Source organism: Emys orbicularis, chromosome 5 (assembly GCF_028017835.1).
Source record: "Emys orbicularis isolate rEmyOrb1 chromosome 5, rEmyOrb1.hap1, whole genome shotgun sequence".
NCBI lineage: Eukaryota > Metazoa > Chordata > Testudines > Emydidae > Emys > Emys orbicularis.
Genome location: NC_088687.1, coordinates 123915725 through 123929523, shown reverse-complemented (window position 1 = coordinate 123929523; position 13799 = coordinate 123915725). Strand labels below are relative to the sequence as shown.

Below are 13799 nucleotides of genomic sequence, written 5' to 3'. Positions count from 1 at the left end.
TGATGGCAAACAGCGATCTGAAATGATTACTCCGGGAAAAAAAATCCTTTTATACCAGGAGAGCATCCATCGGGTTCCGCAGAGAAAGGAGGCGATTGCTCGTGCAGAGCGAGAGATCCCTTTCGCCTTGGAAACTGACTAGCGATCTAGACAGCGAGCATTCCCAGCCCCCACTGCTCTGCCCCTGCGAGCTGGACCCATTATGCCGGACGAAGTCACCGACACCACCAATTCTGCCTCCGCCAGGGTCTCGTCTTTTTTTATCGAGAATTTGCTGGGGACCGAGGGGAAAGAGAGCCGAGAGGAGAGGACACAGGAGAGCACGGAGGATGGCCACAAAGAGACGCGGTCGCACAGCGGAATAGCCGGCAGCCATTGCGCGCAGGTCTGCTGCCAAGTCTCTCCTTTTGCGTTCAGTTCACAGACCTATCCTCTCAGGGAAAGTACAATGGAGTGGTACAGAAGAGCTCATGCTAGTTTTATAGGATGCACCAGTCCAGACAGTAAGTTTCCTTGCGGTTCTGTACTTGTTGTGTCTTGAGCAGCCCACTGGGGTCCAAAATGCTCTTTACTCGGCTAGAGCAAAAGGCAGCCCTGTAGCCATCACTGGGTGTACCTGTCTCCCTGCAGAGAGAGAGGGAGCAGCTTTCAGTGCAGGCTGCACTGTGTATATATGTGTCAGACCTATACTAGAGGACCAGAGGGGTTTTAGTTCCCAGATAATGTCATGTACATTTCTCCCCTGTATTGGAATATTTGCACAATCACCCTAAGAAATGGATTTCCAATGGGAGTCTACACTCTTCCCTCAGGCACAAAAAGGGAGAATGGAATGAATGGCAAAATAGCACTCGGAAGCAAGAGCTCCAACTCCTCTCTTCTTAAAATCCCTTCTCTCGCACTGGCTCATTGTTTCTAACCAGATCTGCCCAGAACAATTCTCAGAAAAATTATAAATTATCATTCAAATGTCAGTCCCCCTCCTCCCTCCACACACAGACGCACGTTGAGCATCAGTCCTGTGGGCTGGTTTCAAAAAAATCCATATTTTAAAAAATAGAATAATCTGGAGCAGAAATAAAATAGCGATTATTCTGTAAAAGCAATCCCCTAGTACCTAAGGCCTGCACCGTCGTGTTTTGAATGCACCAAATAGCATTGCAGCAGACATTTAAATTCTAGTGCAGAAACTAACATCTGAAAAAGTTTGCAGGCTAGAGTCAGCTGTTCTGCTGAAAAAAAACCTGTTACTTAGCACACGCCTCTGGACAACAGAGGGGAAGGTTATATGCTAGCGTTTCCATGACTGTGTCTTACGTGAAAGATGTGTTTGTACATCCTAGCAGGTCCCATTTTTACCAAAGGTGTGTTAATTCCTACATGGCCAGGCTCTTGTTTCAAAATTACACCTGGAAGCAGCCAACGTAAACCCTTTTCTTTTCTATAAACAGATTTTTTTTACAAAAAAACAACAACAACAAAACAAACAAACAAACAAAAAACCCTGACGCCATTGGATAGTCTAAGATTTTCATTCCAACCTGAACCATTTTTAGAAGGCAGCTTTAGGAGTTCCATTATTACATTTTGAATAATGCATTCAGTTTCGAAATACGAAATAAGTCAAGCTCCAAACGGGGCGAAATACTCCTCTACCTTAACACATATTGAGCCCCCTTCATTTCTTTGATGGAAATATCTGTAATTTCAGCCACTGATAGACATATCTGTAATTTCTTTTACTATAGGCTATTGTTTGCATAATTTCTTAACCTAATGAGTTTTAGTTGTGTAGCTGAGTGCTTATTGGTCTGGACAATGATTCTTTCTGAAGGGAAAATATTTATCCGTGTCATGTGCTGCAAAGGATGATTCCCTGTAATATTCATCTGGCGAAATAGGGATGGACGTGGAAACAAGAAGAAGAGGTAGCGCAAGAAAGCAACTGCGCTGTGACACCACATTCTCAGCTCTCCGTGTTTGCTTTATTTGCTGCTGTGTGTCCCATCCCTCAGTGGTAATTAGAGTTCATTTGTATGTGCAAATCAGTGTGGGAGTCTTTTAAATATATGAACATGATAAATATTCTATTATACTATATGTATTACATAATTAATACCCGAGCGATGAGTCTGGAGAGCCAGGCACGGTGTGCGTGTGTGTGTGTGTGTGTGTGTCTACGGAAGAAACAACCCTTGTTCCTCTGTCTCTCTCTCCATCAGCCAGTGACCGAGACTCTCCCGAGATCTCCGAGGAGGCATCAGCGGGGAGGTCAGGGGGCTGCAGGAAACAGGCAGACGAGCTGGGCTCGGCAGAGCGGAGAGAGGAGTTTGCTTGCGGCAGCAACAGCAGGGAGGAGGATGACAAAGCCGAGGAGCCGGATTCCGCTGAGCAGAGAGCCGCGGGCCGCAAGAAGAAGACCCGCACGGTCTTCAGCCGGAGTCAGGTCTTCCAGCTGGAGTCCACCTTCGACATGAAGCGCTACCTGAGCAGCTCGGAGAGGGCCGGCCTGGCGGCCTCCTTGCACCTCACCGAGACCCAGGTGAAGATCTGGTTCCAGAACCGCAGGAATAAGTGGAAAAGACAACTGGCTGCGGATTTGGAAGCGGCCAACGTCTCCCACTCTGCTCAAAGGATAGTAAGGGTGCCCATTTTGTACCACGAAAACTCGCCTGCAAGTGCTTTAGGCTTCACTTTGCCTCACATGTCTCCTCCCCTGGTGGGGTTTTCTAACGCTGTCAGCTACCCCCTGGCCACCTTCCCTGCCGCCTCAGTCCCGTTTCTGAGATCGCAAATGACAGGACTCGTTTGAGAATCCATCTTTGCAAGGACCTTTTTCCCGGCTTTGCCCCCACTTTTCCCCTCCTCCTTTTCAGCCCCATTCTCCTCCCCCCTTCCTCCAAACTTCTTATTTCGACTTATACATTTCTTGATTTTATGCTTTTGAATTTTAAAACGTGCAATAAACATACTTTGGGGGTAACTATAAAAGCAAGAGAAGGAAAACAATCAACACGGTGTCTGTCACCAGGATGTCTATGCCTGTCACGTGCCCAAAGAAAACACAGTTATGTGGAATTGAGTCTTTCCACACCACCTTGCAAATGATCCGTTTAAAAATCGTAGATTTAGACAGCAGAAATAATAACCCCAACGATTCGATTTGTTAAATAGACTTTCGTTTTCCTTGACCTAAATGCTCTTTTTAGCGAATCCTAACGTGTAGTCTTTGCGGAGCATGAGAAGAATGTAAAGAACGTTACAAATTCTGCGATGACAATGGCACAATTTAATACATGGGGGGGGGCACACCTTCCTTTTGGGTTAAATCCTGCAATCTTACTGGGATGGAAGATGAATGAAGGTTGAGAAAGGGCTTCAGAATCTATCCTAGAATCGTCTTTCGACATTTCATAAAACTATAAGGTTTAGACGAAAGAGTCAAGTGTTTGGGAAGTTGGAAGGCTCTTTGGTCACAGTAAGTTGTAAGAAGGACATAGCCCATCAATTAGGCACACCCACACTAGCAAGAATAGGAGGCTGGATTTGGCCTTCTTTGGTCACTCGGCTGTATTATTTTATTCTTTAAAAACCCATTACTTTTTAATTTTGGTCTGGTTCTTTCCAAGCATTTACCGGACGCCCTCTACCCAGTCCCAGCAATTTCTCCTCAATCTTGATATTGCCTGTTTAAAGATCATTTAAAGATCAAGATCATTTAGTAAAGATCATTTTTATTTTCCATATTTGGATGACCTTCTTTGTTAAAAATGTCGAAAGCGTATGATAAAATACCTGCTGACTATTTCTAAAAATGCATGCTTTTTTTATTTGAAACAATTCCGCAGAAAACCTTTCAACTACTTCACTCAATAACAATTTTTATCAGAGGTACAGTTCCTTCCCCTTTAGAACAGTCGGTTAAAAACTTTTTAAAATACTGTATTTTAACACCCTATGACGACCAAAGGGTCTGTTTACCACTTGTTTTGGTCTCCTGACGAATCTAAAGAAAACACAGCGCAGCTTCACTGTTTCATATGGGAAGCTGAGATTCTCGCTAGTTTTGTGTAATTGATGAATTGTTGGCACGGGCAATTAAAACAAATCAAATGGCCACAGCCTGGGAAATTGTAGTTTTAGTTACACAAGCTAAACTGTAATGTGATATTATATCAAGTATTATGCATGCCTAAACGATTTCCCCCTTTAAGAGCTGTTTTATTTTTTTCTTTCTCTCTCTCTATCCACTGCTAAAATGAATACTGGATGAGTTATTATTCCTGAAGGCTGGGATTCCGGGATTCCCGATGTTCTGGATTTAAAAAAGGGGTGGGAGGGAAAGACTTTGTAAAACTCAGTTTGGGGGAAAGGTCAAGCTTTGATCCTGTATATTATGGTATAATCAGATGTAATTTAATCTACCAGCTCGGAGCACTATATGGCTGTGTAGGGAGCACAGATCCGGGGTGTATTTTGGAGTATACGTGTGGCCCTTTCCTCTGGAAAGAAAGCGAGTGTTCACTCTTATTTATGATCTAAAATTATATTTTCGACAAGCTACTCTTATTTCTTGTTATGAGATCAAATAATAATGGAGAGTAATCCATGATACAAAACCGGGAAGAATGCCTTGTTCTTGGCTATAACTTTTCGATATTTTGCTCTCTCCAGCCTAAAACATATCCCTCTGAGCCATTTCCCCCAAATGAATTAAGAACACTAGCAGCATCAAGATTAATCCACCCAAGAGACAATCCGGTTTATGAGACAATGCTAACTTTTCGTATTGTTCTTTTCCATTAGAATTTAGCGAAATATTTATGGTAGCCCCTATTTCAATACTTGTGAACTCCCTTTACTAGCTCAAAGAGATCGTCACCAGTTTTCATTTGCATGGCAGTTGAACACTTGTATGAAAATCTCCTGCCACATTGGTGGGAATTAGGCTAAAATATTGTTCTCGGTTACAGAGGAGGGTAGCGGGGAGTTTGAGGTGATGAGGTTTTGGAATGCAGTCGATAATAAAAAAAAAACTCCCGCTGTGAAGAACTCAAATCGGAATTGACATTGGCTATTTAGTGTGGAAAAGACATTATTGTTGGGGGGTGGGGAGAATTATTTATTGCCTATGCAACATGTGTTATTATTTCGCAATATTTGCTTTGATTACGTTGGAGACACAGGTTTAGACGGAAGAAGAGAGGCAGACAGACAGATGATTCCCCCCGTTATGTACAACTTCACCAATCGCTCAGTGTTCCCGATTGGGGTAAATTATGATTCACAACAATCATATCAGAGTAGATTGTAATCCATCGAGCTACTTAACCACCTGCCACTGTCCACATGGCTTTTCTTTTCACTAATGTATGAAATGATGACTATACTTCTGATTCTACTCCATATTCTTTTGTTGAAGGCAGGCCTACATGATCGATCCGATTTTTTAAAAAAATGTGTTTTTGGCATTAGTTTGTTTTTTAAAAACGTGCTGAGTACATCAATAAACAGATTTTTTTCATACACTGTATTTGAAGCTATTCTCATAGTAAAATATTAAAAGGTACAACACGTGACTTCGTATAAGGCAAAACTTGCTTACTTATGCTTTATTTGCATATCTGGCCGTTGATTTGCATTACATTATTAAGAGTTTGTACTTGCAAGTAACAACACACACCTCTCTAGTTTCTTTACATTGGGAGATTTGTCACTGCACTGGTTGACAAGAACAGCTACAGGGTTCAGAGAGACGCCTAGCATAAAACATTGGCAATCATTAGAATTGTTTTTATTCTTCTCCACTGTCCAGCGCTGTTTTAAATGGAAATTGATAATGCAAAACTTTTACCCCAGAAAAACTCCATGGATTTAAAGCGAACGTTTTCAGTCTATATTTTAATCAAACAAATATCTATTAAACGGTACGGCTAACACCTTGTAATGCTTCTGCACTAAGAATTATATCATGACTTCATTGACACACGATAAAGCTTTCATTTATTTAGCAAGGGCTCTTCCTGACGTATAGAGACAAACGTTGCTACCTTGTAGCTCAAAGCAACCTCAAAACAGCTTTAAAATAAATCCAGTTATACTACAGCTGTAATATTATTATGCAGTATAAATCCTTGGCTGCTGACATTTATGTAATGAATAGTGCTACAACAGCTTGGCTAGATGGCACTCAAGAGGCAACGCTGCGCAGTACTTTGTCACGCTGAACACCGAGAAAACTTGAGTTTGTTGGACGTGTACAAAGAATCCCGTAAAAAGTAAAACCCGTCTGAGCTGACCTCAGTGAACTAAATCCCTTCTATAACTGCCATAGATCTGACCATTAATTATGCTTAAGCTGAAAATGATCAATAGCTCGAAAAGCATCTTGTTAAGCGATTAGTCCTGCAGATACTATTGCTCACAGTCTTAAAATCTCTTAGAACTTTTTATATGCCTGGCTATAAAATATTCATGCGAATCAATACTGGATAAATCTCATATGTGCGTTGGCTCTACCGTCGAACAATATATTTCGATTGATTTTTTTTTCTTTTATACTGCATTATCTTTGACTAGATTGTCTCTTTTCTCTCTGTAAACATGCAGGCCATGGGGGCTGCGCACATGCTCCAGCTCGACATCGATTCGAGAAAGGCATTTCAAATGTACTTGGAATGGTGCGAGCCACTTGAAATTGGATACGCGAATCTTTATTTCACTTGCCTTCCAATTCAAAATAAGTTTAACGTGGTGTTCAGGGAGGACATATAAATACTTTACTTCCCTCCATATAACAATTCTGGGCTCCTCCCCCTCCCTCTGCCTTCACTGAGAATGCATTTTAATTTCGGTATGAGGAAAATATTGTGCGATTATGAAACTCCTATAGTGTATCCGCAGTGTTAAGCTTTTTTTCTTGTCAAATTGGTTGGAATGGGGGAGAGGGAGAGATGGTGTCTCCTATCAAACGTTAATTGATTTATTAGGGAACCCCCTCGTAGATTTAAACTCATTCATCATCTCCTGTCTACAAAGGATTCCAGGAAGGAGAATTAGTCGATGGCTTTGAACTTCCCGCAGATAGAAAAAAAAAATGCTTAGAATGGGGATTGAGATTTTTTAAAAAGAATGGCCCGATTCTGCATTTCTTGTGTCCCCCAAATGCCTATTAACTCGAATAGTTTGATGACACTTGGCACCTCTCCTATAGTTTCGAAAACGTCCCATAGAATTATATATTTATATAATAACTATTGTGCTTTGGTCATTGCATTCCCACGTTTATGGGACACCAAACATATTTTTGTGCACCCAATGAAACTAAGAATTCTAAACCTTTCGCCTTTGCTTTATTCCGGTCTCTTCTCCCTCCCTTCATAAAAGGGAACCTCATGGTTGTCTTTGCTTTCCCAGAATATTTCTGATGTAGTGCATGTTCTAGGAAAGGAAAAAGTTTACACTAGGGAGACCCAAGAGATGATAGTGTGTCTGATGGGGAGAGAAGTCTGTCTGTCGATCTTCATTTTTCTTGCTATAGAAAGATTTGCGGATTTTGAAAGCAAGATAAAGAAAAGACTCAGACTTGCGGTTGTAACCAAATTTCTATTTTACTATTGGAAAGAGCTCTTTTTAACTACCTAAAGTCACTCAGATCACATTCATAAATATTTCAAACAAAAAGCGTTGTTATTTACTTTCAAGTTTTTGACCAATCTAACTACATGGCTGCATTTTGGGAATCTTACTCGAAGGTGTGAAGAGAATTCCAGGTTTTTGGACTATGCATTGTTTTTTATTGAGTTGTCATTTACGAATAACAGTGAACTTTTCCTTTCTTGGCCTATTTTACTGCAAAATGTATAAAAATACTTAATACCAAGGAGAAAAAAAATGAAGACGGTTACTTCAGAAAGGATATCTAGTTTCTAATGAAATTTGATTGTGAATACTTCTTAGATTTAGTGTAGGAGATTATGGTTGTGCCAGAGAAGTACAATGTACGTGAAGTGATTTTTGTAATGCTTTCCCAGGAAATTCCAGGATTTAGTTAAAATTATTAGCTACTGAAAATAATTACCAAATAGGAATTTGAGAGATTTTATTATAATGTGCAGAAAGTATTCACGTTCCCCTCTTCAAATACAGTCCATTTAAGAAATCGTTAGAGAGGTACAGACCTGAAGAGAGGCAGCTTTGACAATAAAATAAAATAAAAATAAAATAAAATATAGACGTAACCCCCCTCCCAAAATAAATAAACACCCAACACTCCCAATATAACAAGTAGTTGCTTTTAATCGAAAAGATTGTACATCCTCTGGAGAGGAGCAACAATCTTCTGGGTAATAGAAATTGAATTGCTGAGATGAATAGATTCGTTTTTTGATGTAAAACAATAATGATTTAATAGGGAGTAATACATCTCCATTTGAACAGGAGAAGCTGTATAAGTAAAAAGCTTGAGGGCTGACTCAGCCGCAGAAATCACAACTTCTGAATGCAGATCCTCAGGTTACTTCTTGTGCCCTGCTTACAGCTGACAGAAAACGTGAGTTTAACCTAAATAACCGTGGTGTAAGTTTTAATCAACAATTCTACACAGGAAAATGTGCGCTAGATTTTCACATTATTGGTCTGGAAGACCGTTTGACTATGGCAAGAGTAACCACAGGTCCACCTAATTCCCCAAGTCCTAGACACGAATGTATAAGAAAATGTATCCAGGCAAATACTTCAAGTGACCTTTCGCAACTCAGCTTTAGAAATAGTGTCTTGATAATCTAACTTTCTTCTATAGGCAGTTTCCTTGCAGAGAATTCTCTCTCTCTCTCTCTCTCTCTCTCTCTCTCTCTCTCTCACACACACACACACAAAATTTGAAGTTTAAGTGGGGATTTTGGTTTAAGAGCCGCAGGGTTTGTCCCATAGCTTGGTATGCCTCTAGCTTCTGGATTCAAAAGAGGATCCCATCCCTTTGGGAATTCCGAGGACCTATATTTCTTTTGTTGCCAGTGAGTCATTGGACTGCCTGCATGGGCAACCGGGGCGGTCAGACACTGTATTCAGCATGTCAATGGAATAAAATAGTTTCTGAACAGCAGCCAGTTTGGGATGAGAGGGAGAGGTAGGAATACAAACGTACACTGAAACGGTGCTATCATATCATTGTCTAGCTCTTGTTCACCTTTGGTAGCTCAGAGCGGTAGCAGAACCTTCATTGATAATTCAGGGCACGATCCTGCTCCCATTGATTTCAATGGGTGCAGGATCGGGCCCCTTATTGTATGGTATACATACTCTTGTTTAGATACAACATTTTTAAAATAAAGCAAAAAAACCACATTGCCGCTTTGCTTTTCATTTAGCCTGAAGTTTATGAATGGTCAACAGGTCGTTAGATCATTATATTTCTGTTTCCTTTGCTGACGTACTTGAGGGTTTAACCTTTACCTGAGTGTAAAATAGGTGACACTAGCTAAAAGTTATTTACCCTTCCTGAAATTCACCCAATTTCCTTCTTGCTTTCTGTTCTCTCAAATTGTTTTCTTTCTTTAAATAAGATACTGAAATAATACTCAGAAGCTCAATAATCCCCCCTCCTGCCCCCCACCCCACGGAGTACACTTGAAATGTTTTCTAGGGTAAACAGACCTAGCTGACTATAATGTCATTAGAAAATTCTTCTGCGGCAGGGAATGTGACTGATAAATGAACATGAGGGCAAAAAACAATCTAAATTTGAATCAAAGTGGGAAGAGTCCTCGCGAGGCGAAGTTTTCTTCACTCATATTGAAATTCACTGATTATCCCCCCTTCTCTTCTTAAAATTTCTTACCACTAATAAAACTACTATCTTCTCTCCACTCCCCCGTCCCCTCCATGCTATTTTCTTTAATGGTTCATCTCCCGTTCTTCCCACCAAACTGCACAGGAGATGTCGAATCAGATGCAAGGCGAATAAGGCAGGTTAACAGAAGATTGGCACTTTGCGCCTGGTGGAAAATGTACAGTGCTCTGGCAGATGCAAGCATTAAAATCTTGAATCTATTTATAAAGTGAAGTTAATTGTCATGAAAATGTCTTAACCCCGCTCTTTCTAAGAACCATCGTAGCCTTTAAAGATGAAGGAAGTTTTAAGATGCCCTTAATTTAGCGTATGGTACCTATGGCACCTGGGTATTGAAGAGCCTGTCTGCAGTTCTATTATCAGCCCTGATTCAGGGGGTTCGATTTTGCCCTCATCATCTTTTCGTGGTTGAAACACTGAGTATTAGAGAAGAAGGGCCTCTTTAAACACTCAACCAGTTATGGAGAAGTGCACACACACAAAATAAAATAAAAAGTACGCTTTCTGTCTTAACGGGACAAATTGTCTTGAACAATTTAGACAACTGTTAAAAGCTGCAATGTTGAAGGGCCCTGTTGTGGAAAAATCCTTAAGGAATAACAAACAGGCCCTTTCCCAAGACACCCGCCCTCCTACCCTTCCACTGCACACCACTCCCCACCCAACACACAGCCCTCCACAGCACACAAAACATCCACCCACAACACGTCCTCCATCCACAACACACCCACACCCCTCCACAATACACGCACTATCCTTCCACAATTCCCCCTCCATAACACAACACACACCACCTTAACAACACACAAACACCCCCTCGCTTTCACAGCATACATACACACACACCTCTGCCCTCCCTACACCGCGGGCACTCCTCCACCACACACACAAAGCCCTCCGCAACCCACACATGCACACATAAACGGCGCGAAATAGTGACGTTTAAGTATGAATGGGTTATCGATCTGGAATATGAAATCTCTAATCACAACCACTAACATCTCCAAATGTCCTTATGAATGAATGAGAAAATATGCTGTATGCATTAATATCCCCCTTAAGTATACAGAAGGGCACAAACACTGTCTAAATTTCTTATAAGTCACATATCAAACACCTTATTACATGAGACTTTTGCTTTTTGTCCTTAAAAATAGACTCTCTCAATCTGCAGACATCTCTGAGGACTTTTTGGTAAACTGAAGCCCCCAACCCCCTTGGGCAGCAAATGAGAAGGTCTCTGTGGTTGCACTTTCCAGTCAAGAATATGTGGAGAAATCCTATATATTAGGCCTGATGTTTTACAGGTGTAAAGGGGAAGGAGACTCATGAGAAGAGGAAAATCACTCCAGTCACTTCAAAGGAGCTACTCCTGATTTACTTCTGTGGGAGGTAAATCAGGCCAACTCTTCCCCCCTTATTTCCCTGCATCTCATCTCTCTGGTATGTATTAAAATAATAAGTTTATATTGATTGTGCATACGGGCTCCAATCATAGATCTAGGCTCCACTGTGCTACTGACAAATACCAAAAACATAGTCCCTGCCCCAGCTAGTTTACATTTACTGAGACTGAATATTCTGACAGTGTTTGGTGGCTATTGGTATTTTGCTTTCTCTTCTCTCCTCCTCTCACCTTCTCCCCTTTGCCCCCTGCTCTTCTCACTTAAATTCTTGCCCTTTATTTTCATTTTACACCCTGATCTCCATCCCATTCTCTGCATGAATTCCTCCAACACCTCTCCTTCCTCTACATCCATTCTATCTTGTTTTCTTTATTAACCACTTTCCCTCCTTCACTCTCTGTGGCTACCCTATCCCCTACCCCAACTCTTTCATTCCCCCCATCTTTCCCCTGCCTGCCTTGTATATCTTTCTTTCACTTAGACTCTCCCCACATAGCCCTTTTGTCTTTCTCTATGATATTCCCATAACTTTGCCATCCGCTGTATCCTTCCTGTACCAACCTTCCCCCTTCTGATTTACTCTACCCATGTCACCTTCCTTCACTATCAGTCTCCTCTACCTTCCCTGAGCCCCATTCCTGGCTGCTGTTGCTGCTTCCTCTTCCTCTTTGTATTACGGTAGCACTTAGGAGCCCTACTCAAGGATCAGGATATAGACACTGTACAAAGAGAAACCAAAAAAACCCCTGCCTTTGCCACAGGGAACTTACAATTTAAGACAAGAGACCACAGATGAATACAGTCAGATGGGGAGAGGGGGAGGGGAGTACAAGGCAACAATGGGATCGGTGATATTGGTCAGCATGATAAACATCTGACCAGTATCTGCTTATCACACCAGCAGCCTAACCATTGTCAATTTTTTTTTTGTAGACATCATGGACAAGGAGAGTTTTAAGGGTGTGTGTGTGTGTGTAAGGAGGATAACCTTAATTTTGTGGATTGTTTACAGGGAGCTCCTCCCAAGCGTTACCAGCAGCATGGGAGCAAATATGAAGATAATTGTTTGAAATTGTAACAAATGGACAAAGTGGCAACATAGGTTGGATGTAGGAGCTGATAACTCAATAGTAAATGCGAGATGATAGGACAGACATAGGAGCCTTGAAAGTGAATACAAGTAGCTGAAGTCTGATGTGATAGAGAAGGGGGTGCTAGTAGTGGAGGGATTCAAAGAGAGGGATGACATGATCAAAGAGATTGGCCAGGAAAACATCTTTGTGCAGCATTCTGAATGGATATGAATGGGGCAAGGAAAGTCACATTGCCCACCTGCCTTACAGTGGGGCAAGGCCAAAGAGAAGGATGAGATCTGTAATGGTGAGAGCCTGGACAGGTGTTTTAGCTATGTGGATGGATAGGAACGGTGCTGTTTTACAGATGTTATGCAGAAAAAATCCGAGAGGTTTAGATGTAGCCTGGATATAAGGAATTAAAGACAGGTCCTAGTCCAAGATGTTCTCCACGTTCATTGAAAGTAGGGCTTGGTCCTAGTCCAAGATGTTCTCCACGTTCATTGAAAGTAGGGCTTCATGTGCAGCAAAGCCGATTTAGGTTAGATCAGGCTTCTCAAAGTGTGGATTGTGACCCCTCAGGGGGTTGTGAGATTATTACATGGGGGGGGGGTCACCAGCTGTCAGCCTCCACCCCAAAACTCCCCTTCACTTCCAGCATTTATAATAGTGCTAAATGTAAAAAGGTGTTTTTAATTTATAAGGGGGGGGGGGGAGGTCACACTCAGAGGCTGGCTGTGTGAAAGGGGTCACCAATACAAAACTTTGAGAATTACTGGGTTAGATATTAGGAAAAACTTTCTAATGATAAGTTATAATGATAAGCTTACAATTTCACCACCCACTTCAAAGGGAAGGTCGGGATATTTCCCTGTCTCTGGTAGATTTCACCCATCCCTGCATCTTGCTAATCCATGGTTGCCAGAAATGGCTGGTCACAGCAGTAAGTAAAAATGTCCCAGAAGAGCCCGTTGAAGGTCTCTACCCTCACACCCATTGCACGGGCCCTCTTCGCCTCCCTCCCAATCTCTCATCTTCCTCATTAATCCTTCAGGATCCTTCTCGGTCTCCCTCCCTTTTTCCCCTCCTGGTCCCTCCCTCATATCCCCCCCCCCGCTCCCCACCCTTGTTCCCAGTTGATCCTCCCCTTTCCCACTGTCTCGCTCCTGACTCCCTTCTTTTTTCTCCTCCTCCACCTCCCCTTCCCTCATCCCCCTTTCCATCTCCCCCAGTCTCCTACCCCTCCCTTTCTCTCTCCCTCTAGCCATTCCTCTCTCTGCTCTCGCCTCCTTTCTTTCTCCCTGTCTCTCCTCCTTTCTCCCGTGTCTCTCCCCACATTTCTCCCCCCTCCCTCTCCTCTCCCGTTGCCGGCCCCTCCCTCCGTCCCTCCGCAGCCAATCCGTACAGCTCCTCCTGGCAGCCGCCCGGCCGGCGGTTCAGCGCCGCCGCGGCTCCGGCCAGGCCCGCGGG

General features: G+C 42.3%; 1 protein-coding gene across 1 annotated transcript; it reads left to right on the top strand.

Moving 5' to 3' along the window:
• Positions 1–202: 202 nt before the first annotated feature.
• LOC135879590 (homeobox protein HMX1-like) lies at positions 203–2812 on the top strand. The gene is made up of 2 exons (XM_065405629.1): positions 203–503; positions 2223–2812. The coding sequence occupies exons 1-2, from the start codon at positions 203–205 to the stop codon at positions 2810–2812; spliced, it is 891 nt and encodes a 296-aa protein (XP_065261701.1).
• Positions 2813–13799: the final 10987 nt, after the last annotated feature.

Coding starts and splice junctions, on each gene's coding strand:
- LOC135879590 (XM_065405629.1), top strand. CDS start 203: ATGCCGGACGAAGTCACCGACACCACCAATTCTGCCTCCGCCAGGGTC. Junction 504..2,222: donor AGGATGCACCAGTCCAGACA/GTAAGTTTCCTT, acceptor TCTCTCCATCAG/CCAGTGACCGAGACTCTCCC.